Genomic DNA, 26,288 nt, shown 5'->3' with positions numbered 1-26,288 from the left:
TGAAAGTAAACACATTCATTAAGATTAAACTTCAGATCTTATCCAAAGCCAAATAAAGTGCAAAAAAATGACTATGAAGTTACATTTTAATTGTCTTTTTCACATGTGTTTTTATTTGAGAATAAGTTGTAAAATACAGATGAACTTAATGGAAAAAAAATCAGAATTATATTATACTGAAATATTATAAGTCCCCCTGTGGTGCAAATCCAGCTTTAATGTTGTTTATGTGTCTATGTGGTGTTTTTAATACGCTTTAAGACAAACCATGTGTAAATTCATAAGTCGACTCCATTGCTGAGTATTTCCTCCTTAAAACTGCAGTGAACCAAAGACAGTCTCAAAAACACGCTTTGAAATCGCTGGTGTTTCTGACGTCACAAACTACCTTTTACGTTTCTCGTGAGCACGTGAAAGTCTGTATATTTTTATTTTTGCAAAGGTCCCTTCAGGGGCTCCATAGTATGACACCATCAGTAGAGTATTTAGATTTCTTCAAGGAGTTTATATACATATCAAATTCTTTCTTAAAAATAAAAAAGAAGGATTTTTCTGTGAAAATGTACATTTGTGAATATAAAATTTGGCATGAAAAGACTGTAAATGGTTATGTTTGGAGCTGTTGTGTTTGTGTGGCGTACAGCGCCCTCTAGCGTCAGCACGCGCTCGATGCGCCAGGAAGTGACGTTAAAGAGAACGCGCACGTGTGCAGGACACAGCATGTTTCTGCAGCACATGTTTGTGTTTATGTGACTGTATAACGGAGAAGCCGATCTAAAACACACGAGCAGGAGCAGGTCATGACGGCTGATCAGGAGCGGTACCCGCCGCCGAGCTTCAGCGGAGCATCAGAGTCTTCAGTTTCACCGGGGGATCCGTGGACCGGCCGCCGGTTCGAGGCGAGCAGAGACTGGAGCTGGAGCTGGACTCAACCCGAGCCCGCCGGACCCTGGAGCTCGAGCCCCGGCCAGTGGAACCAGCAGCCGCGCGGTCACGGACAGCAGCAGTACGGAGGTAACGCATTCAGATGATATAGTAAGTGTCGGTAACGCGTTCAGATGATATAGTATTAAAGTGTCGGTAACGCGTTCAGATGATATAGTATTAAAGTGTCTGTAACACATTCAGATGATATAGTATTAAAGTGTCGGTAACACGTTCAGATGATATAGTATTAAAGTGTCTGTAACACGTTCAGATGATATAGTATTAAAGTGTCGGTAACACGTTCAGATGATATAGTATTAAAGTGTCGGTAACACGTTCAGATGATATAGTATTAAAGTGTCGGTAACGCGTTCAGATGATATAGTATTAAAGTGTCTGTAACACATTCAGATGATATAGTATTAAAGTGTCGGTAACACGTTCAGATGATATAGTATTAAAGTGTCTGTAACGCGTTCAGATGATATAGTATTAAAGTGTCTGTAACACGTTCAGATGATATAGTATTAAAGTGTCTGTAACACGTTCAGATGATATAGTATTAAAGTGTCTGTAACGCGTTCAGATGATATAGTATTAAAGTGTCGGTAACGCGTTCAGATGATATAGTATTAAAGTGTCTGTAACACATTCAGATGATATAGTATTAAAGTGTCGGTAACGCGTTCAGATGATATAGTATTAAAGTGTCTGTAACACGTTCAGATGATATAGTATTAAAGTGTCTGTAACACGTTCAGATGATATAGTATTAAAGTGTCTGTAACGCGTTCAGATGATATAGTATTAAAGTGTCTGTAACACGTTCAGATGATATAGTATTAAAGTGTCTGTAACGCGTTCAGATGATATAGTATTAAAGTGTCTGTAACGCGTTCAGATGATATAGTATTAAAGTGTCGGTAACGCGTTCAGATGATATAGTATTAAAGTGTCTGTAACACATTCAGATGATATAGTATTAAAGTGTCGGTAACGCGTTCAGATGATATAGTATTAAAGTGTCTGTAACACGTTCAGATGATATAGTATTAAAGTGTCTGTAACACGTTCAGATGATATAGTATTAAAGTGTCTGTAACGCGTTCAGATGATATAGTATTAAAGTGTCTGTAACACGTTCAGATGATATAGTATTAAAGTGTCTGTAACACGTTCAGATGATATAGTATTAAAGTGTCTGTAACGCGTTCAGATGATATAGTATTAAAGTGTCGGTAACGCGTTCAGATGATATAGTATTAAAGTGTCTGTAACACGTTCAGATGATATAGTATTAAAGTGTCGGTAACGCGTTCAGATGATATAGTATTAAAGTGTCGGTAACACGTTCAGATGATATAGTATTAAAGTGTCGCTAACGCGTTCAGATGATAGAGTATTAAAGTGTCGGTAACGCGTTCAGATGATATAGTATTAAAGTGTCGGTAACGCGTTCAGATGATAGAGTATTAAAGTGTCGGTAACGCGTTCAGATGATATAGTATTAAAGTGTCGGTAACACGTTCAGATGATATAGTATTAAAGTGTCTGTAACACGTTCAGATGATAGAGTATTAAAGTGTACCATCACAGTACCTTCTGTAAGGAGGATCACTGTATACCCGGTTAACAGTTTAGTTAGTGTCATTTACCCGGTTTAGTGAGTTTGGACGTGTGTCTAGTGTGCTATTGATAAAGGTGTTCGTATGAAACGCTTAGTTCCCCATCAGGTCTCGGTTTGACCTTATTTTTTTTCCCTCTTTTTTTATTGCAGAGAACGTGAACACACAAAAGAATAAGCATACATCACATAATATCATCCACAACAATAATAAAGGCGACAACAGCAAAAAAGAGAAATAAAAATAATTACAAAAGAAAGAGGAAAAAAGAGAGAGAGAACCATTACATCACATAAAAATGTTTGCATGAAGAGATCAAAGGCAGAGCAAATCCCAACAGTCCTTATAACTTTCTTATTAGCAGATACTGATATCACATTTAAATAATTTTCTAATTATATTAAGAAGACAGGTTTACAGTTTGAAAATTTGCATTTGTGAATGAAAAATTAGAAAAATGAAATGAATAACAAAACAGATATTTTCGTTTGATCAAAATACCCAAATATAATGTTTCTCATATGTTCGGTTTGACCTCATGTACTGTCCATCAGGTCCTCATCATCAGCGAGGTGTCTGGCGGGGTTCAGGGCAGCACCAGAGGGGTAAAAAGGTAATAAAAATATGATTTTAATATAGTGTTAGTGCTTATGTCCAGTCAGATATGACTGTTTTGCTCGTTTCTTTGAGCAGAAGCAGCAGAAAGAGCCGGAGTTCAGTCATTTCTGTGACACGTGTGATCGAGGCTTCAAAACGCAAGGCAAATATGATGAGCACATCTCTCAGCACGTGAAGGTAATCAGCATCGTGTGTGTGTGTGTGTGTGTGTGTGTGTGTGTACCGCAGTGGTTTATGGTGTGATCTTCTGTTTACAGTGCTCTGTTGAAGACTGTCGCTTCACTGCTCATGAGAAGCTGGTGAAGATCCACTGGAGAAACGTAAGCATCCGTCCAGAGCGAACTATAACCATAACGTTTTAATAATCACTCTAACTCTTCAGAGAATACAGTTAGAGCAACTATAACCATATTGTTACAATTACTTTCCAGCCGATGTATGATAAATACTAGTGCTGGACAACGATTAATCACGTCCAAAATAAAAGTGTGTGTTTGCATAATATGTGTGTGTACTGTGTATAATTATTTTTGTATATATAAACACACACTTGCATGTATATACTGTATATATATTTATACATAATTTATATTATATATATATATATATATATATATATATATATATATATATATATATATATATTTATATATATATATATATATATATATATATATATTTTATATATAATAACATTTTCCTTTTTTATATATTTATATATAGGCTACAAAATAATTATACACAGTACACACACACATTATGTAAACACAAACTTTTATTTTGGATGCGATTAATCGTTGCCCAGCCCTAAAAACAAAAAACATTGACAGCCAATCAGAATCCATCCTGCTTTAAAGAGCTCAAATATTTAAAGAGACAGACGACAAACCTGATGATAAGCAGAATGATATTGTGTGTCGGTGTGGACACTAGTGTAGTTATGGGTCTTAAATGTTTAAACCTGACGCTGATGTTCTCCGCAGAATCACGCGCCAGGAGCCAAACGGATCCGCCTGGACTCGGCAGAGGACATCGCCAAGTGGAGAGAAGAGAGACGCCGGTGAGACACGCGTTTACAGTCACAGTCAGCTTTATTTATAACTCCAATCGTCTCAAAGCAGCCTCAGTTATAAACAGGGGATAACAGCTTGTTTCTTAGATATGAACTTGCTATTCTGACTTTATATTTGCGAGTTAATGACTAATTCATATGTTTTTTTCTTATAATTGTGTGATATAAACTCAAATAAAAACGGCAATTGCGAAAACTTAATAACTTGCAATTGTAACTTTATTTCTTGTAATTCAGATTTTAGAACTCTCAGAATTGCAACAAAATAAAGTCGGAATTGTGAGAGAAAGTCACAATTACTTTTTTATTTCGTGGTGGAAACAAGCTTCCATACTAAGGTGACGATGGCAAAGGTCTGAAAACTGTAACTAGATAAAAAGAAACTTTGAAGTTGGCTTGAGAAAGTTTAAAAGTTTGAATGTTTTGAAGCGATACTTTCAGAAAAACGGATGGATAGGGTGTTTTTGGATGTTATTAGCACGTTTCTAACACAAATTAACAAATTGCTAACATGTTGCTAGCATGTTTTAACGTATTGTTAGCATTATTTACCATGTTGCTGTTATGATTTAGCATGTTATCAGTATTAAGCATGTTGTTAGCATGATTAAGCACATTGCTAACTTGATTTAACATGTTGTTAGCATGATTTAGCATTTTGCTGTTATGATTTAGCATGATTAAGCACATTGCTAACATGTTTGCATTATTTAACACATTTGCTAGCATGTTGCTAGTATGATTTAACACCTTGCTAGCATGATTTTGCACGTTGCTAGCATAAGCATGCAGAGGTGTAAAGTCCAGGGGTCAGAAAGCAAAAGTCCTGCCATATGTTTATTACACCCATGAATATAACACGTTGTTAGCATGTTGCTAGCATGATTAGCATGACTGTGTGTGCTGCTGGTACGAGTCGCTGGATTAAACGCTGCTCGTGTGCGCAGACACTATCCGACGCTGAGGAACCTGGAGAAGAAGCAGAAGCTGGTGGAGGTGAAGGAGCAGCGAGGAGACGTGCTGGAGACGCCGCAGTTCGGGTGCGTTTCTGACCGTCGCTGCGAGTGATTGACACATGATCTGAATGATTGACAGAGTATCTGAGTGATTGACACGTGATCTGTGTGCAGGCGCATGAGGAGCCGTGGCGGATCGAGTCAGAAGCGACCGACGCAGGAGCGAGACCCGCTAGCAGTGCTAGCCGACAGTGAGCCCGGTCAGAAACATCAGAGATTCACTCGCATCTCCTCATGTGTTGACACCATAGACTGTAAAATAATATGTGCGTAGTGTGCATGACATCATCCGTAGTGTTTCTGAAGAGCGTTTTGAAGCCCAAAGTGGGCGGAGCCGGCCGTCGCCATCTTGGATAAACGAAAATGTGCAGCGAGGCGGATTAGCTGAGGTGACGTGACGCTAACAGACAGCAGACAAACGCTAGTAGTGACATCAGCGGTAATCCACCTGTCACTCAAGTGGCCACGCCCTTAATTATGCAGAACTTTAAGGCTTATTTTAAATTAGCTATATAGACCAAAACCACTTTTTGCACGAGACTGTGAACGTTTTTTTCTGCTGTAAAGTTGGCCATTTTAACATGGGGGTTTATGGGATTGAGTCTCTTCTGCAGCCGGCCTCTAGTGGCCAGTCGATGAACTGCAGTTTAATCACTTCAGTGTTTGATTCTTCTACTTAAACTACGCCCTGAAAATACTCTGTTTGTGAAGAAAAGTAGATGCGTTTGAGTGTGTATCAGAAGAGTAGCCGAGCTTTAGGACACACGATCACGCCATACAATTGCGTGTTTAACGGTTGCTCTGTCACAGTAAACTGACCTGTCAATCATCTTATCACAGTAAACTGACCTGTCAATCATCTTATCACAGTAAACTGACCTGTCAATCATCTTATCACAGTAAACTGACCTGTCAATCATCTTATCACAGTAAACTGACCTGTCAATCATCTTATCACAGTAAACTGACCTGTCAATCATCTTATCACAGTAGATTGACCTGTCAATCATCTTATCACAGTAAACTGACCTGTCAATCATCTTATCACAGTAGATTGACCTGTCAATCATCTTATCACAGTAAACTGACCTGTCAATCATCTTATCACAGTAAACTGACCTGTCAATCATCTTATCACAGTAAACTGACCTGTCAATCATCTTATCACAGTAAACTGACCTGTCAATCATCTTATCACAGTAAACTGACCTGTCAATCATCTTATCACAGTAAACTGACCTGTCAATCATCTGTCACAGATAAAATCCTCCATTTCCTCCCGTATCGGAGAGAAGTGCAGAATCGCTTTGATCTGTCGCGGGTCTTTCATGCGGAGACTCTCCTCATATTAATGCATAATGATGAATTTAAAAGTTAATGGCCGAACGGATCTTTATAAAAGTCCACATTATTGCAGATGAAATATAACACGGATAACATTAAATAATCAGGTTAAACTTTGATTAGTCACTCAAACCTTTATCTAAACCTCTCTCCGTCGGTCGCGCATGTCCGACATGTTTTGTAGTTTTTAAACACTTTTCACTCGTGTTTGTAGTTCCTCCTCAAGTGCAGTGGGTTGTGGGTAATATTAGCTGTTATAGTGAGACGGATCCACACTTTGAAAATCCACCGGGAATAGTAGATCATCCGGCACACTCTCTTCAACACACTTGTTCTAATCTCACACACTGTTGAGGATGGATAGTGTGGACATTGAGACGCAGGGAGAGACTGGAAGGTTCTGCTTGGTTTCGCTCAGGATAATCAACCGTCTTGTTCTTTCAGAGTCGGATAAGGACGAGCCGCAGACGGGACTCACCATCGCCCCCCGGTGCGTGACCTCTGCCCTCGGGTCACTGATGTCCAGCTACGGGGACGCCATGACCAGCAGCGACAGCGACGGAGAACCAGACGGTACAACATCGGTTCATCTACAGTAGTTAACTAATTCTAGAACGCTTCAGTCTCTCTAAGCCCCGCCTCTCTGAAAGCTGCTCTGCTGTGATTGGTCAGAAAGCAAACGCTCATTATCATATCTGAATCTCAGTGATTCGAACAGTGACGATGGCGTGGGTTTTACCGTATCAATCTCAGAAAACAGCGTCTTCTCCACACGAACAACACGAACCAAACTCTCCAGTCTCAGATACACTACAGTGTTTGAGGGTGGGGCTAAGAGACGCTGCTCAGCCAATCAACACCACAGGCTGGCATTATGCTAATGAGTTACAAACCTACACAGGATCAGCAGAGACTGAATTACTGACGACTCGTTTCAGAATCACTTCTTTTAGAAAACAAAAACCATTCATCTGCACTTTACAGACTTTTTACAGTCACAAACAGCTAAAATGTCATGTTTTCCAGTGTTGTTGTATTTTCTAGTGCTGTCCGTCATCAGACATCTGAACTCTTGTGTTGTGTGACTCAGACGCTGCTGTGATGAGAGCGACTCTGGCTGTACAGGAGAACAAGACGTTACTGGCTGATGATGCGCTTCCTGTCCAGAGGAACACACAGAAACACACAGACAGACCACAGCAATCCCATCATGCCCCACAGCAATCCCATCATGCCCCACAGCAATCCCATCATGCCCCACAGCAATCCCATCATGCCCCACAGCAATCCCATCATGCACCAGCTGGCAGAGGGAGAGGGAGAGGAAGAGGAAGAGGAAGAGGAAGAGGAAACCCTGCTGAACCACAGCGACAGCGAGCGACACTTCTGGAGATGGTCAGTGACACACACACTTTAATCCAGATTCACTAAAAAAATGCACATAACATCAGGATTTTTTTTTGTCCAGAAATCTTATTTTATTTCATTTTGATAAAAAAAAATATTATTTTTTTAATGCACTTTTTTTTAATTTACCTTTAAATTAAGCACATTTCTCACATTCCTTCAACTTACATTCAAAATAACTCACAATTTCATGCATAACCCTTTTAATTCAGCTCTAAATATCTTACATTGAGTGTCTTTGCCGACCTCTTGTGTAAAAATAATAATATATCATGATATTTCATGAGTCTAGATGGGCTTATATCTCTATATGGAGTAAACGAGCTGTTCCTCTGGGTCCTAAAGCCTGTTTACTTCAGTGTGCATCAGATACACATGTAGACATTATCAGGGTTCCCACGCGTCCTGGAAAACCTGGAAAACCTGGAAAACCTGGAAAATGAAAGACCAATTTTCCAGTCCTGGAAAACACATGGAAAATGGGAAAAAAAGTAATATGTCCTGGAAACGTTTGGGTTGTCCTGGAAAATAATTTTCCCTCCTTGTGGATGAACGCAAACGGGTTAAACATTTTACGCATGAATGTCTGTTTTCTGCTGCCTTCAACGGGTAATATTGGGCTGGAGCGCTGGTCTGCTTTCATTTCAGCATGTAGCTAGCACAGCGGCCCACGTGACACAAACCTGCCAATATATACACATTTTGCGTAGCAAGTATGCAATTTGACATCTCAGTACGCTGGTAAAACTTGCCCTCTAAACTACGGACATGTGAGTTCTGTGGCAAATGTGCACGTGCAGTACTCCTGTCTGACAACACGATGCAGCAGCGTAGTGAAGCAGTTTCAGCTAATCATTGTAGAAAAGCGGAGAATAACGAGTCTACCGAACCTACAACGTAACATTCCCGTCCCTCTCCTCCTGCCCTCTGCCTCAGCACCGCTCTACTCAATGGCACTGCTCTGCCTCACTCTCTGTACCCCGTTCCCCATTTGCTGCAGCTGGGCTTAAAAAGGTAAACTGTGTGTGTATGTGTGTGTGTGCGCGCACACACACACACACTTGTTCAGCAGGTCTGCTGCTGAACATGATTGATAGATTTGCTAAGAAAAAACACCTCCCAAAACTTTATTTTTCTTTTTTCAGACTTCGGCTCGAATGTTTCCACAGTGAAAGTAACCTTACGCGTAACGGTTCACATTTACCAAAAGCTGGCAGGTCCGCTCACACACATGCGTGTGCGTGTGTGTGTTTGTTTTGCAGACTGTCGACGCCATGTTGAGGGCAAAAAACATTTAAAGATTGTGGCCAGTACAGTACAAAATGTCTATATTTTCTTTATTAAAAGTATTGTAATAAAAAATATAGGTTTTATTGTTTTGTTTTTTATAACCAATTTCTAGCCAGTGAATGGGGAAATTACTAAGTGCAAAGTAATGGAGTTGCAAAAGTCTGCCAAAAGCTAGCGACTTTCTGTTAAAGAGTGTTGCTGTATCGCAGTATATCGAGTGAGAGGTTGTTCTCCCTCTCTCTGTTGAGTGACAGAGGAGCAGTGGAGAGCTGTGGGCGTGTCGTCACTCATACCTTTGCGTGAAATATATTTTTGGTTTTAGTGGAGCCGTAGCGAGCACGATGACAGCTTCGAGATAGTGACGGGTAACAGGTAGTCTTACCGGGCCACGTTCCACTAAGTATTTCATACTTGTTCTATTGTCCGACAGCAGAAACAAAAAACATGTGAATGAGAAAAACGTCATGAATTCAGCTCTATCAAAATACTGTGTATGTGCACAGAGCCCCAACTCTTCATGCTGTGTTTAGCTAGATACACAGACCGCAGAGAAGAGGCAGTGAGAACTGAAGACTTGCATGTTCATTTGAACACAGTTGTTTAAACGTAAATTTTGTTTTGGTGATTTATTGAACATAAAATATTTTGTGGAGAAAGTACAAGAGAGAAAGATTGAGATGAATAAACATTTAAGCAATCTGGTTAAATACAAAATATAAGGTACAACTGTAGAAAATAGCAATTCTCCAAAGCCTGGGATATATGATATATACCGGTATTTTACCCTAGTTTGTCAGAATATTTTACTTCAGATCCATTTCATACACAACACCAGTAGGCTAAATGGATTTAGCATTTAAACACATTTAGCTTTACAAAAGGTCTATCCATTTCAGCAATATAATTGACAAAAACGGTTACAAAGATTTGATAAATCAAAATAATTTAGAGTCAAAAACACATAACTCATCAGTTTATGCCATTATGTATACCAGATGCGTAATGTGCCTTGGTGCGAGCAAATGCAATTAATTTAGAAGTCCGATAATAGTTAATATTTTCTAACGTTAGTGACTGATTGCGAATACAGCTTGACTGTGAGAGTTTGGACTTTTAAACTGATACCAGCAAGTAAAATAGCAGTGTATGAACTAAAGTAGAGAATAACTTCTGTTTTAGTAGTGTGGCATTGCAAGTAGAGGAAAGCAGGTGGCATTGTGAAAGACAACAATCTTTGCACAACTATAATACAGATATAACGGTATAGGTACAATATTACATTGTTTCACTCTGTTTCAAAATATATCTCGATATGATAATATCGGTATATCGCCCAGCCATAGTTGTGATAACTTGACTCGCACTGTAGCAGCTGAAAAAGTCTTGAAAATGTCCTGGAAAAGTCCTGGAAAATCATTTCAAAAAAAGAGTGGGAACCCTGATTATAAAAGATTTTTTTTGGTAAAGTTTTAGCATTTTGAGCATTTTTAGGTTTGTCTGTGTGCACTGAAGCATTCCTCGCATTCCTAAGGGGGTCAGATTGACCTGTGGGGGAAAGATTTGTTACTTTTTTAGATTTCAACCACAAAACTCCTTGAATCCATTACATTTTTGTGTGTGTATTCGTGGTTCAAGTGTGACAAAAAACCCTCTGATGAACATTGATGAAATATTTTCTGGGTCAAAATGACCCAAGGGAAGGATGAGGTGTGTTTGAAACCACATTTGAGTTTTTCTGTCTGGTTCCTGACATTAATCTTCTGAATGCCTGTGTTTGTCGCGCAGCTTCTGGCTCCTGACATCCGTCACGAGAGGAACGTCGTTCTGCAGTGCGTTCGTTACGTCGTCCGCAACGGGTTCTTCGGTCTGGCTGGGAAAAACCGCCATGAAATCAAAGTGTGTGTGAGCGATACCCTCGGTGACGCGTCAGATGACGTCACTAGAGATGGAGGACTCCGGGATCCTGGGAAGCGCTCAGAAACCCTCGGCTGTGTGGATGAGAGTCCGGTCAGAACTAGTGTGTTCCAGCAACTGTTCGCTCAGGGTTTGGTGTGTGACGATCCAGAGCAGATGTGATGATCCAGACTCAAAATCACACACACACCGGGATCAGAACACGCCAAACTCACCAGGTCATGTGACGGGACACGTGATCGATGGGGAAGGACACTGAAGTGCTTGAAGCGTGTGATGAATCTGCTCCGATTCAGTCAAAGACAATCCGAAGCTGATCCCTATGGAAGCTTGTTTCCGCAACGGAACAAAACATTTTCTTTTTTTTTTCTTTTTTCAGAATCGAGTCGGAACTGAGAGAAAAATCTTCATTGTAAGATATAAACTCGCAATTCTGACTTTTTTTTTTAAATTATGAGATACAATCTCAGAACTGCGAGTTATAAAGTCTAAATTGTGAGATGATAACTGACGATTGCAGTGAAAAAATTACGAATTGACATAAGTCAATTCTGAGTTTATATGTCAGAATTGAGACATTAACGTGGAATTGCAAGATATAAACTTTTTATCTCACAATTCAGAATTTTTCTCGCAATCGCAAATTTTTATTAGAATTATCAGAATTATGAGTCGAAATTGCGAGAAAAATCTGAGTTGTGAGATATAAACTTTTTTTTTTCTCGTAATTCCAATCGTGTATCTTTAACTTTTTTTCACAATTATGACACTTTATCTGAATTGCGAGGAAAAAGTTGCAATGACCTTTAAAAAAAAAAAAATTGTCAGAAACAAACTTCCATAGATTTTGTTTTATTTTTATCTACTAATCATGCATTTGTTCTTTCAGAAGAAAAGATGACAACAATACAAATGAATTTGATCTGTGTAACATTTCCAGTAGTTTTCTGCACTGTAAAGCAGGTCAATAAAGGAAGTGCTTGGACGTGTGTGTGTTTCAGTGTCTAACACTTGATGGCTGCTCTGTCAAGTCTTCGTCGTCGGTCAGGAACCTGGGTGTGTGTGTGTGTGAACCTGGGTGTGCTCTTTGATACCAATCTTTCATTTGAAAGTCACGTGTCCAGTATCTGTAAAACCACATTCTTTCATCTTAAAAAATATATCTAAATTACGTCATATGCTCTCAATGACAAATGCAGAATAATTAGTTCATGCGTTCATGACCTCAAGGCTAGATTACTGTAATGCTCTACTGGGTGGTTGCCCTGCACGCTTAATAAACAAACTACAGCTGGTCCAAAACGCAGCAGCTCGAGTTCTTACCAGAACCAGGAAGTATGACCATATTAGCCCGGTTCTGTCAACACTGCACTGGCTCCCGATTAAACATCGCATACATTTTAAAATATTGCTGATTACTTACAAAGCACTAAATGGTTTAGCTCCGCAGTGCTTGAGCGAGCTCTTAACGCATTATAGTCCTTCACGTCTATTGCGATCTCAGAATTCCAGCCAGTTGATAATACCTAGAATATCTAAATCAAAAGCTGGCGGCAGATCCTTCTCCTATTTAGCACCAAAACTCTGGAACAGTCTTCCTAACATTGTCCGGGAAGCAGACACACTCTGTCAGTTCAAAGCTAGTCTAAAAACACATCTCTTTGACCTAGCATACACATAGAAAATTATACATTCCTACTATTCAAATTAGTTAAATGATTGTTAGGCTGCATAAAGGTGTTGTCAAGCGCTATAAGTAAAGGTGATTGATTGGACTTGACATTGTTTCTGGATCTGCAGATGTTCATGTGTCACATCCATCGAGGGTGGAGAAGCTGAAGTTCAGTTCATCTTTGCTCATTTCCCGAAGGCAATTTGGTTGCAGCATGCAAGCATACACATAAGACAAACTCACACACACGTACAACAAAAATAGAGAAAAAATAATAATAATAAATAAATAAATAAATATATATATATAAAGTTTCCAACCCCAAAAAAGCATTTACCTTGAGTTAAAAAACTTTACAGCTGAGGGGATAAATTAATTTTTAAACCGATTTGAGTTCTGTACCGGCTGCCAGAAGGGAGGAGAGGAACTCATAACACTGGGTGGGAATCATCAGGCTTCTCCCAAAACCTGTCTGTGATATAACTGGGCCATAGTCCTCGGCTTCCTCAATGTTTTATCCACATTAATGGACCTTAGTTTCCGCAAATCTTTGCTGCCCCCTCTTACATAGAGCATCAGTGTTTCGTCTTCAACACGTCGCATAAATCAGAACACACTCCGTCTCAAAGCTCCTATCAGATCATAACAGGAAAAGTGCCTTTTATTATGCAATCAAAATGAATAAATATCAAATGTGGCATTACTCCCTGTGGATTAGTTCTCATTTTTGTGGTTTCGTACACAAAACGATATAACACTTCATAATGTGGTACCATTTGTTAACATTAATTTCATTAGTTAACATGAAAATTATTATTACACAGTACTTAAATGCATAATTACACTAACAGGGACACCTTAAAATAAAGTTTAACCCAAAACACTTCTAAACCGTTTCTTAATCTTAGTTGATGTTAATTTCTACATTTTATAAAAAGCAAAAGCTACATCTGTTAATATTATTTAATGGATCTGAGCTATCATGAACTAACAATCGAAAGTATGTTTATTAACTATCTAGCGTTTACCAGCATTAATAAATACTGTAACAAATGTATTGCTCATTGCTAGCTAATGCATAGCCCTGTAAAGAGGGTAATTCGAGCAGAAAAGTCCACATTACAATTTAGAGTGATCTGAAATCAGAGGTGACTGTCTCAGTTATGTATTTCAGAAATGTACATATACAAAATCAAAAACATTATTAATTTAAACAATGTAAGGCAGAAACAATGATCTCATTGAAGTAAAGAATACATAAGATAATTTTAGGAAAGTCTGTTTTTAGGCGTAATGTATACTTTTACAGATGCCCTGCTGCAATATTATATGTTAAGGAAGGATCACTGAAAGACAATAATAAAATTATTTAATATTTCGCCGCAGCCTCGTGATGGGCGTGTCCTGCGCGTCTTGGCCACGCCCCCCGCCTGCGTCACCACAGCTGCTAGCTCGTCGGCTAGCGTGCTAACTCTCTCAGCAGTGATGATGAGACAGAGACAGGATGAGACAGCAAACCTGCGAATGAAGCCATTTCACCCTCTTCTCTCAGGCCTGTGATTAGAAAACGCCACTAAAGAGGATTTAAACCGCGTTTCAGTCAATATTCAGTCAGATCATGAGTTCGGATGAGCGTCTGCAGTGCTGAGGTGATGTCGACTGTGTTTATGTTCATTTATTAGCCGGCATTGAGCCGTAACTGACGCGTGTCGCTGATACAAACTCGTGAATATGTGTTTCAGTCAGGCTACATGCTTCTGATGGATTTAGTTAGTTGTCAGTTAACTAGTATGCTCTTTTAATGTGCTAACCAAGAGCTTAGCCTGCATTGTTTATTATAAACACTCATTGATTATAAGCACCGCTGTGAGAACTGAAGCTGTCAAAGTCTTGTTTGCTCTTTAAATGGGGACTATAAGCGGTTTCTTGACCTCGCCACACAGACTGTAGTGTGTTCATCAGCTTCAGTACTCGCTTGAGCATATCTACATCTGTATAGGAGTGTATTTCCCAGAATGCATCACTCAGAGTCCAGTGGCGAGAGCAGGCGGATGTCGCACCCGTCGGTGTTCGCCGGACGCCGGGGAAGCGGAGTCGCCGCCCCATCTGATGAGCACCAGACGCCAGCGCTAATCTCCCATCCGGCGGCCTCCGGCTCGTCCTCGCCTGGCCCGCATCATCACCCGCCACACAGCCTCAACGTCCAATCCGTCGCGACGCAAGGCAAGAAGAAGAGCGGCTTCCAGATCACGAGCGTCCTCCCGGCGCAGGTGTCCGCTAGCGGGAACAACAGCATCGCCGACGACACGGAGAGCTACGACGACATGGACGAATCGCACACGGAGGATCTTTCCTCGTCCGACATCCTCGACCGAACCGCGGACACCGGCGTCCCGGTGCGTAGCTCGTCGGAGGAGACGCTCAATAGTTTGCATGGAGGCGAGACACCCGGAGTCACGTCGCCTAACGAACCGCTAATGCACCAGGGCTACATGGTCAACGGAGTCCATCATCATAAGACCGTTCAAGGGCGAGCTACGACGATTCCCGCTGTCCCAAGTGGATCCGTGCTAGTCGAGACCGGCGTATCCGCAGCCGCTCCGGAAAGCGTATCCGCGGTTCCTCCGACTAGCACAGCCTCTCGCTTCCGCGTGGTGAAGCTTGACTCGAACTCGGAGCCGTTCCGGAAGGGCCGCTGGACTTGCACGGAGTATTACGAGAAAGACGCGCCGCCGGGAGACACGGCTGCTCACAGAGCGGTGGAGAGCGTCATGCAGGCGGAGCTCGAGAGCACGAGCAGCAGCTCCTCTGGAAGCACGCTGAGCGGCGGAGGAGAAGCCCACGCTAGTCACCCGCTAGAGCCTCCGCCTGCTAGCGTCCTGATGGAGAGTGTGTCTGTCCCTCGACCCCCTCCTCACACCAAACCTCCAGCATCCGGTGTCTCGCTAGCTCCGCTGGAATACGCCGTGATGCCGCCGGTGTCACCCCGAGCCGCGTCTGTGTCCATCGGGATAGCAGGACTCCCTCCGGCGCCGGTCTCTCCGCGGCCCCAGGCGTTTCCCGCGGAGCCGCCGCTCTCCTCCGCTGTCGCGCCGCTGAGATCCGTGTTTCCCGCCGCGTATGTCACGGCGTCGCAGCTGGAAGACGCGCACCGGCTGCTGCTACAGCATCACTCGCTGCTCTCTCTGACCGCGGGAGGCTTCGCTGCGCCGGATGCTACGGTCGCGCTCGGACCCGACGGGGCCGCCGCCGCCTTCGCTGGCTCCACCGGTGCTGACGAGGACAGGTAAGGGTTAACTCCGTTACCTGCTCGTTACTCGGGTTTGATGGCTGTGATTGCTTTAGTGTAATTGACATTTCCTTTTAAGTTTTAGTAATTTTGTTTTTGTTAGCTTTTTTATTATTATTTTTAATTCATTTTTTATATTTTTTTATAATATTTTTATTTTAGTACTTAAAGTAGAAAAGAACTAAATGAAAATGTTGCCTTGCTAAGTAGTTGAAATAAAATACGTTTTTTATATATAGCCTTTTTAATTAGTTTTAAATATTTTCCATTTTAATTATTTTTTGCTAAAGTTTTTAGTTTTTTAGTTTATTAGAAAAAAAAGTTTTTTAGTTAATTTTAATTTTTTTTTAATGTTTTTGTCATTTTCATAAGTTTTTGTTTAGTTTAAAATATTTAAATTTTTAATCGTTTTAATTTAATAAATTAAGTTTACCTTTTTTTAAATTTAGTACATAAGGTTAAACTAAATGATAATTAGAAATGTTGCCTTGCTTAATATAAATTTAATAATATTAATTGATATTAAATATATATATATATATATATATATATATATATATATATATATATATATATATATCAGTTGAATTATTTTTTAATATATATGTTCCATTTTAATTATTTTTTGCTAAAATTTAACTAAATGAAAGTGAGAAATTGTGCCTTGGTAACTAGTTTAAATAAAATAATTTTAAGGCTTTTTATTTCAGCTAATGTTTGTTCTATTTCAAGTAACAAAAATGTGTTCTTAAGGGTTCAGTTTTAGCCTGTTAACTATTATCTAGTGTTTGACTGGATTGAGATCAACAGTTTAAAGGGTGAATCTCATGATGTCCCGGATCTCAGCTCCAGATAGAGATGTTCTGCTCTGGTCGGGATTGTCCCGGATCTCAGCTCTAGAGTCGGGATTGTGAGGTTATGAAGAGTGTGTCCTTGAAAGAGTCTCTGTGTTCTTCACTTCAGGCTCAGTGTTTGCCAGTCCTGGGCCTCTAAATATAGTGTTCCATTCTCCCAGTTTCTCCTCTAGATTCTCCCAGTTTCTCCTTTCGATTCTCCCAGTTTCTCCTCTAGATTCTCCCAGTTTCTCCTCTAGATTCTCCCAGTTTCTCCTCTAGATTCTCCCAGTTTCTCCTCTAGATTCTCCCAGTTTCTCCTCTAGATTCTCCCAGTTTCTCCTGTAAATTCTCCCAGTTTCTCCTGTAGATTTTCCCAGTTTCTCCTGTAGATTCTCACAGTTTCTCCTGTAGATTCTCACAGTTTCTCCTGTAGATGTCCTGAAGGAGGCAGTGTGTGTGTGTGTGTCCTGAAGGAGGCTGTGTGTGTGTGTGTCCGTGTGTGTCCTGAAGGAGGCTGTGTGTGTGTGTGTGTGTGTCCTGAAGGAGGCTGTGTGTGTGTGTGTGTGTGTGTCCTGAAGGAGGCAGTGTGTGTGTGTGTGTGTGTGTCCTGAAGGAGGCAGTGTGTGTGTGTTTGGGTCATAGACTGTAAAAAAAGATGGACAACGCCCCTTCGCTCTCTTCCATTGATGAGAACTGAAGCCGCCAGAGTCCCGATATGGCGCTGACATATTGGAACTTGAGTCTGCGCAGTAGCGATCTCGGGACCAGACCCGCGCAGTGGCGATCTCGGGACCAGACCCGCGCAGTGGCGATCTCGGGACCAGACCCGCGCAGTGGCGATCTCGGGACCAGACCCGCGCAGTGGCGATCTCGGGACCAGACCCGCGCAGTAGTGAGCAGGAAGTAAAGCCTCACTCTCGCAGAATGCACTCAGGGAGAGCGGATTCTGCACACTTTTTTAAAAATTGATTGCAGTACGACAAAAGGCTTGTTAAAATAAAGTAAATACAATCTCCTCAGTCCTCCGAAGATCCCGAAAAAAATGTCCGTTGGTGCTTCAGTGACTACTTCGCTCAGAGAACCTGTCAATCACAGCTGTCAATCATGACGTTACACCACCGCATCACGTAACTAACTAAAAACCAACTTATTTTTGAAACAGACACTTGAACTTACATCAGCGTGATAAAAACGACAGCAAATGAAAGAAACCACCTTTGGAAAAAATATATTTTAAGTGTAATTTAATTGTTTAGTTGGTCTCACGTCCCGTTGAATAACACGGGGAGGCGGGGCTTATGACCTATACTAGGACCAGCCACCGGGGGCGATCGAGACGCTTTGGCTTCACTTTTCAGGGCTTGTGCGGCACGCTTGGTTTGGGTGGAGAAGCTTTGAGCACACACTCAGACTGTCACTCTCTCACAGACACACTCTCTCTCACACACACACACACTTTCACACACATACACTCTCTTTCTCCGTCTCACTCTCACACACATTCACACACGGTCTCTCACACACACACATTCACACACACACACACTCTCTCTCTCTCTCTCTCTCTCTCTCTCTAACACACACACACACACACACTCTCTCTCTCTCTCTCTCTCTCTCTCTCTCTAACACACACACACACACACTCTCTCTCTCTCTCTCTCTCTCTCTCTCTAACACACACACACACACACTCTCTCTCTCTCTCTCTCTCTCTAACACACACACACACACACTCTCTCTCTCTCTCTCTCTCTCTCTCTCTCTCTAACACACACTCACTCTCTCTCTCTCTCTCTCTCTCTCTAACACACACACACACACACACTCTCTCTCTCTCTCTCTCTCTCTCTCTCTCTAAGACACACACACACACACACACACACACACACACACTCTCTCTCTCTCTCTCTCCTGTGGTTTGATTCATAAGTTTATTAATCTGCTGCTCGTTCCTGATCCTGATGACAGAAATGTTTTCAAGCGCATGTGAAGTACAGTGGAGTCCGAGTGCTTTAAATTCATAACACACATTGTGGAACGCCATACAATTATATTCACTTAAAATTCCTTTATTTGCATGTTGATTGTTGTTGGAAGCTCATCATTGCTGACAGGATTTAATATCATTGATGAGTTTATCAGAGGCTTGTTCTGGTTATAACGCATCATCAGCTGATCAGATTAATCAGCCGTTAGTGGAGCTGCTGATGTCCCAGAATGCAACAGATCACAGGAGCCGCTGATGACATCATGTCTTCTCTTCTTCTCTCGTGTAATCTCGTTAGTGTTTGGTTTGGTCGCGTGTTTCTGCCGGTCAGAGTCACAGGATCTTCATTTGAGTTTCAGGAAATGTGCTTTTTTAAACCATGTGAGGCGCGTGTGTGTGTGTGTCCAGTCCTGAGCTCATGATTGGCTGCTTCTAATCTTCTCTGGCTGATGATGTAACAGTGACTGGTCATGTGACTGCAGTGACATCACAGCTTCACCTTCTCCACTGTGACGAGCAGTGAAGCATTAACATTAGCAGCGCTCACACACACACACACACACCTTTAGCGCTCTGTGGTTTGCGCGTGAGGCTGGTTTGATTGACAGCTCGATGATGAAGATGATGAAGATGCTGTTCTGGGAACTGGAGCGACGCCGCAGGTAAAACACACTCTGATGAGGACGAGGAACACGGGACTAGGGACAATATTTGATTTTATATATATATATATTAAATTTGATTTATTTCATGTAATATTTTTACATAGTGTTTTTAGTGTGTCGTTCGTCAAAGGAACCGTCATTTAAACCAAATTTCCTTAGTAGATTCAAAATGTAAAAATACCAAATATCATGTGCATTTATATTTTATGCTTTTATCTAAAGGGACTTGCATTGCATTTTTTATTTTCATTGCACAAGCTGGTGTATCTCTGCTCTATCAGCAGTTTAACTGCTCGTGTTCGATTCAACTCTTTCAGCTTTTCCTTCATTTATTTCTACATGATCGGAGCATTTTTTATAATGAACAAAAACGAGCAGTGCATAATCATCTGAAAACTAGAGATGCACCGATATGACAATTCTGTCTGATAATGCTTTATATTTGAAAGCCGATAACCGATATATAATTCAAATTTGTATATAATTTCTGAGAGCCTGATTACAAAAAATAAAGTCTCACCATTAAAAGCCATGACCCAAACACACAATTATAATGTTCTCATTATGATTTTATCCAGCCGATATGACAGTGTTGCACTTCACTGTATTTTTATTATATTTTGAAGTGATTACAATCATATTTCAAGCAATTTAAAGCAATTCGCTTCTGAAGTGTCTCAGCTGAAGGAAATAATACATTATTGATCGGCTAAATCTATCGGACAAATTTTCTAATCAGGACGATAACATTAAAGATGAACAGATATTGATTGATCATAGCGATATAGTGGCCGATATATCGTGCATCGCTTCTGATTTGAGCGTGAGGTGTGTAATAAACTGATGAATCTGAAGAGCAGGAGTGCTGAGATGGACTCGTGTCTGAGTTTGGCTTTTACATCCTGAACCAGTTGAGGAACTTCGGTTACTGTGAGATTTGTTGCAAGCGTCCGTGGTTTTGGGAAAGGCCTCGTTTCTTTGTTCACTGGGATAGTTGTGCGGCGGACAAAATGTGTTGTTGAACAGCCTGATCTGATCATGACCATTCATTCATTTCATCCTATGTGTGGCGATATGCATGTTTTGCCATTTGTTTAACAAATTTTAAGTCACTATGAAATCAAAATTGGCTTATTTTTTAATGGAATATTGCAGAATTTATTCTACATTATCTGTGCACATCATTATTGTGTTAATAATCTTGAATCAGAATAACACCCTCTTGCAGCTTCTCTTCTCTGATGATGAGGGCGGGGCCACCTGTCAATCAGCCAATAGCAAACCATCCAATCAGTTCCACACGGACACAATCAAGCTCCGCCCACATTTGTTCTTGTTCCTGAAGCGTTTTCACTCAGATATACGGCATTACAGAGGAGAAAAGACCCGTGCAAATTCCCTTTCATGATGAGTTTAAAGATTACGATTGCATATGAGTTTTAAAAAAATAATGATGTGCACAGATTAATAATTTATAATAAATACAGCAATATTCCATAAAAAATAAGAATGGTTTGTTTTGATTTCAAATGACTTTAAATAGTGTAATTATGTAGTGTGATAGTGAACGTGACGATATTCTAATGATAAGCAGTGATTGTGATTTCAAACGCCCTCTCGCGTCGCTTCAGAAGCAGCAGCAGGAGGGGCGGGGCTCTGCATAGATTAGGCAAATAACCCGCGCTCTCAGCCAATGGCGTGCCGCCGTGAGCCTGTTCTCATGCAAACGCGCCCGTGGCTGCAGATTCTCTGATGCGAGTCTCTCATTCAGAGCCTTTGTGTCGAGATCACCGGCGCCGCACCGAATAAACCACGAGAATGTGACATTTAGCGCGTGTTTCGCTTCTATTCGACGCGTTTATGGGCGGAATAGCATGAATTCTCCGTGTTACACGGTGGCGATGGATGTCGGTGTTTGTCAACTGAGGAGTTTTTCCATCTCGTTTCTGTCGTCGGTTCTGAGCTCGTCATCCGTCAGTCTCGAGAACAGGTGAATATGGAGATATTAATCATCATCATCATCATCATATGCTGGGCAGCGGGTGTAAATATGATGTAATGTAATGTAATAAGCGGGAAACCCCCCTCATCTGATGCTCGAGCCTTTCAGTTTCGATTGCCTGGAATCTTCTTCTTTATTGGAGACTAGATGTTATGCAACATCATCAGAACCGCGAATGAATAAATGTTTCTTCCTCTTCTTCTCTTCTCTTCTCCCGCAGTTCTTCAGGAGCCAGTGTAGTGGCCATAGACAACAAGATCGAGCAAGCCATGGTGAGTTCACATCGATGTTTCTCTCGATTAAGATCATTATTCTGCTTCACTGCGCGTGAACATCATCTTTACATAACCTGCGATGACACAAAGACTTATGACAGATTTAATAATGGAGTCACACTGCATCTAACACGCCTTTATAGGCGCTTGCTATGCATAATAATTGGGTTATTGTGTATGATAATGTCATATATGGACGTGGATTGTAATGTAATGACATGCATCTGTAGTTTTCTCTGAAGGCGAGTTGGGAACAGTTTTTTGGAACTCCTCGTTTTTGTCGTGATGTTTCCCACAGTGTTTATATTGTGTGTGTGTGTGTGAGGAGCCTGTGGTTGTTGCTAGGCAAACACTGACACCGATGCCCTGAATAACTGAGCTGCTCCTCCCTCTGGATGAAGAACATTCTGTTCCTCTTTCTGACTGGATGCAAAGATTATATACAGGCAGAATCCCTGATCAAACGCTTGTAAATCTCAGAGTAAAGCTGTAGGTGATTTAGGGACTTTATTCTCACGGAATTATAAAACTGTGATTGAGAATTTCTATAAGGATTATAGATGTTTCTGCTCTAAATGTTTAGGGTTGGAAAATCCTCCTCATCCGATCATGGCAAACTACTCTAATGATATGCTGTGATTTTTTTTATTTATTTTTATTCATTTGATTGCAAGTGCATTGTATAGACTCCGCCCACACACTCTTCTGATTGGCTGTGATATTTGATTGCGAGTGCAGTGCGCTTCCATAGACTCCGCCCACACACTCTTCTGATTGGCTGTGATTTGTATTTGATTTTGTCACTGGAATCTCGTGGCATTGCTTCGGGTTGTAATATGATTACATTTTGAGTCTCTAAAATGCATGTTTGAGGGTAGAAGTTGATCCTCTAGTGTACAGGAATGTGATTCTATATTGAATACCTCTTGTTCCTGCAGGACCTGGTGAAGAGTCACCTGATGTACGCGGTGCGTGAGGAGGTGGAGGTGCTGAAGGAGCAGATCAAGGAGCTGGTGGAGAAGAACTCTCAGCTGGAGCAGGAGAACACGCTTCTGAAGAACCTGGCCAGTCCCGAGCAGCTGGCCCAGTTCCAGGCGCAGGTCCAGTCCGGTTCTCCCACCTCAGGGGTCCCCCCGGCTCCCACGCCCAACCCGGGCCCCGGGGCCACCGCGTGACGGACCCCGCCCACACTGTGAACGGACTCACGCATGAACATTCGCCACGCTCTGACTTCATCGCACACCTTGCTGTCAAACGTCACGCGTAAAGAGCTTCACCGCCTCAGACAATCAGTGCTAACCGGAGCTGAGCCGGAGCCGGACCGAGCCGGAGCCACATTCTCCTCCTGTTTTTATGATGATTTCGTTACTGGTTTTACTTTGTTTGCCTTTTATTTTTGTTTTAGCTGTATTGAATAAATGAGCAATTTGTAGTCGACACACAAGACCAAACGAGGGCGAATGTGAACTTTGACCTCAGTGTTGTGGGAATCTGGGACTGTTCAGAGGCTCAAGTGTTTGTGTGTAAAAATAAAACATGGGGCCATGAATCGAGTTTCACGATGAGAACGAAAACACACACACACACATGGACTTCCTCACGGACGATTAAGTTATTTGCCTTACAGTCCATCGCTCTGCTCAGTGATCGTGACCCTTGACCTCACAGTACATGCATGTTTCCTTCAAACGATGTGACGTCATGCAGTTGCACATTGACTTTAATAAATGACCATGAAATGAAAGCTGGTGTCCTGCTGCGCTCCTTCACACGGGAACAGACGCCGCTGGCTCTCTAGTAGCTGTCGGTCAGTCAGTGCTGCTAATGTTACTTCTGTGACCCAATCATGACCCCAAACACCTTTACATGACCTCAAGGCAAAGCAAAACCAGTGTATTTGTCATGCACTGTTCAGTTTTGAGGTCTATTTTGCTTCCATAACGTGACTAGTGGAAAGAAAACATCCATAATACACATTTAAAGTGTTCCTATTGTGCTCGAATGAGAAGAAAGAAGTGATTCTGAAACGAGTCGTCAGTAATTCAGTCTCTGCTGATCCTGTGTAGGTTTGTAACTCATTAGCATAATGCCAGCCTGTGGTATTGATTGGCTGAGCAGCGTCTCTTAGCCCCGCCCTCAAACACTGTAGTGTATCTGAGACTGGAGAGTTTGGTTCGTGTTGTTCGTGTGGAGAAGACGCTGTTTTCTGAGATTGATACGGTAAAACTCACGCCATCGTCACTGTTCGTATCACTGAGATCAAGAGCTGAGATTCAGATATGATAATGAGCGTTTGCGTTCTGACCAATCACAGCAGAGCAGCTCTCAGAGAGGCGGGGCTTAGAGAGACTGAATCCTTGAAGCGTTTCAGACACTGAGAGAAAGAGCTGACGCTGCAGTGCAGATCATGAGGAGATTAAAGTGTGTTTGATCTTGGATGAATGTAAAACTATCCAAAACACAATTACGAACATAAAAAAGTAGCATCATGGGGCACTTCAAGTGTTCATTTCATTGCACTTTATCTATTTGCGTCTGTAGATTTCAATCTTTAAAGGCTGTGAGTTTGAATCAGAAATCTCCTCTTCTGCAGCTTTACACACACACCAGACTTTACAGTTTTATTAATATCTATATTCTGAAGGGTTGTTCATTCAACATCATCATCATAGAACATTGTACTTCTATAAACATGGTGAAAATGTATTTGTTTGTGTCTGTTTACAGTCTCTTCTGATTTATGAAGTGATAAAAAGAGAAATCCAGAATTTCCCCTCTGGAAAAACCTTTAATATTTTGACGAATCAAACAAGAATTAAGAATCTGGCTTCTGGAAAATGTATGCAAATGAGTGCATATTTAAATAGATAATGCTTCGTTTGCATTTTTAAAACGCAGCATTTCAGAGAGCATGAAATATAAATCAGTTGTCTTAATATGCTGATGTTGATGTATATATTAGTTAAGATGCTTTAATCTTTTATTAGTCCTAAATAACTAAATATAGACATGAAGAAGCTAACTTCAGTCGTCTGATTCACTGATTCACACTGAAATGATCCATTTAGTTTCATTTACATCTCGTCTTCAACCCTTTAAAGCCTGACGTATGTAATTATTGTCAGATAGTTCCATTTTTAAATGTAACAGTTTATTGAACCTTTAGACAAAATATATTTTATTAAAGTTTCCTTGTGTTTTATGTTGAGTATATTTGATCCATCAGGCTTTTATGGCTCATATAGTCTGATATAGTGAGAATATGGAGGAAATATCATAATGTAAATATATTAGATCTTTATAACCGCACAGAAGATACTTATAAAACGCATGTAATATTGAGGCCGCATCAGATATGGTGCAGTAGCTTTATAGGGTTATGTGTGTATGTGTTGCTGATGGTCACTGGACTTCTGGTGTGACCTTTGACTTTAAGCCCCGCCCCCTCTTCCCCACAGCAGCCAATCAGCAGCAGCGCTTGAACGTTTGACGCCTCCTGTGTCTGAATGTGTTTCCTGTTTGTTCGGAGCCAAACAGGAAGTTGCTCCTCACAGCCTGAAATATTCTCCATCAGCAGTTCAGATTTATCCAACATTAACGATGAAGTCTTTGTTCAGCGGATGTGAAATGCAGTTTTCTCTGCTGATGATGGGAATGTTTGTGCAAAACATTATTTATACATCGTTTTGTTCTAAAAAAAACTTTTATTTGGACGTTCGTCTAACTTTGTTTTTAAACGTCTCTTTGTTTCAGAGAACATACAAATGTAACGTTCTCATAATGTTTGTTCACACGACCAAGAAGAACGTTCAGAAATAATGATTTCATAACTTAACGGGAACGTTAGAACTGGGGTATGATGACTTTTGACCTACATAGTTTTTCACATAGATCTGAACAGGAGTGATTCAGGAACATTCCCATCAACCAATCAGATCACGTCTGATGATGAAACACTTCCTATTGAATGTTCATTTGGGGAGGTTTATTGAAGGACTGTTGAACACTGCAAGTTTAAAATACTTCAAAGTTCTTAATGACCTCAATCATTCCTATGAAAAATGATATTTTATTTATTTTGCTTTGAGCTCAGTGAACTAGTTCTGCTTTAACCTGCAGTGTAAATCACACACACGTTCCCTGAACACTCGCATCCAAACACACAGAGCTCCAGTCAGTGCTGAAAATCTTTCATATTAGACTGTATTTTATGCTCTATTCTTTATGGATTATTTGGATTAATTTGAGCTAGTTTCTAGTTACAAGTGCATTAAATGCAAAACAACATGCTGATGAAAAACATCTCATAAAAACCTGTTTTAAAGGTTTACATGTAAATCAGTTCT

The 26,288-nt window shown here is 41.0% G+C and overlaps 2 protein-coding genes across 3 annotated transcripts; both read left to right on the top strand.

The window, feature by feature from the left end:
• Nucleotides 1–671: 671 nt before the first annotated feature.
• On the top strand, nt 672–12,198 carry nufip1 (nuclear FMR1 interacting protein 1). Its single transcript, XM_084129785.1, has 10 exons — nt 672–1,014; nt 3,107–3,165; nt 3,246–3,347; nt 3,428–3,490; nt 4,154–4,230; nt 5,190–5,282; nt 5,373–5,458; nt 7,047–7,175; nt 7,693–7,997; nt 11,085–12,198. The coding sequence occupies exons 1-10, from the start codon at nt 801–803 to the stop codon at nt 11,373–11,375; spliced, it is 1,419 nt and encodes a 472-aa protein (XP_083985911.1). The 5' UTR covers nt 672–800; the 3' UTR covers nt 11,376–12,198.
• A 2,127-nt stretch (nt 12,199–14,325) lies between these two features.
• LOC311092820 (TSC22 domain family protein 1) lies at nt 14,326–23,686 on the top strand. Of its 2 annotated transcripts, none has more exons than XM_084129778.1 (3): nt 14,326–16,171; nt 21,888–21,939; nt 22,881–23,686. In XM_084129778.1, exons 1-3 carry the CDS (start codon nt 14,901–14,903, stop codon nt 23,115–23,117), a joined length of 1,560 nt encoding a protein of 519 aa, XP_083985904.1. In that variant the 5' UTR covers nt 14,326–14,900; the 3' UTR covers nt 23,118–23,686. The 2 variants fall into 2 exon arrangements, with proteins under 2 accessions (XP_083985904.1, XP_083985905.1); XM_084129779.1 differs by lacking the exon at nt 14,326–16,171 and adding an exon at nt 21,373–21,655.
• Nucleotides 23,687–26,288: the final 2,602 nt, after the last annotated feature.

The sequence above is a fragment of the Abramis brama genome (assembly GCF_963993115.1).
Source record: "Abramis brama genome assembly, chromosome: 11".
In the NCBI taxonomy this organism is placed as follows: Eukaryota; Metazoa; Chordata; class Actinopteri; order Cypriniformes; family Leuciscidae; genus Abramis; species Abramis brama.
This window is presented reverse-complemented; position numbering and strand designations above follow the sequence as displayed.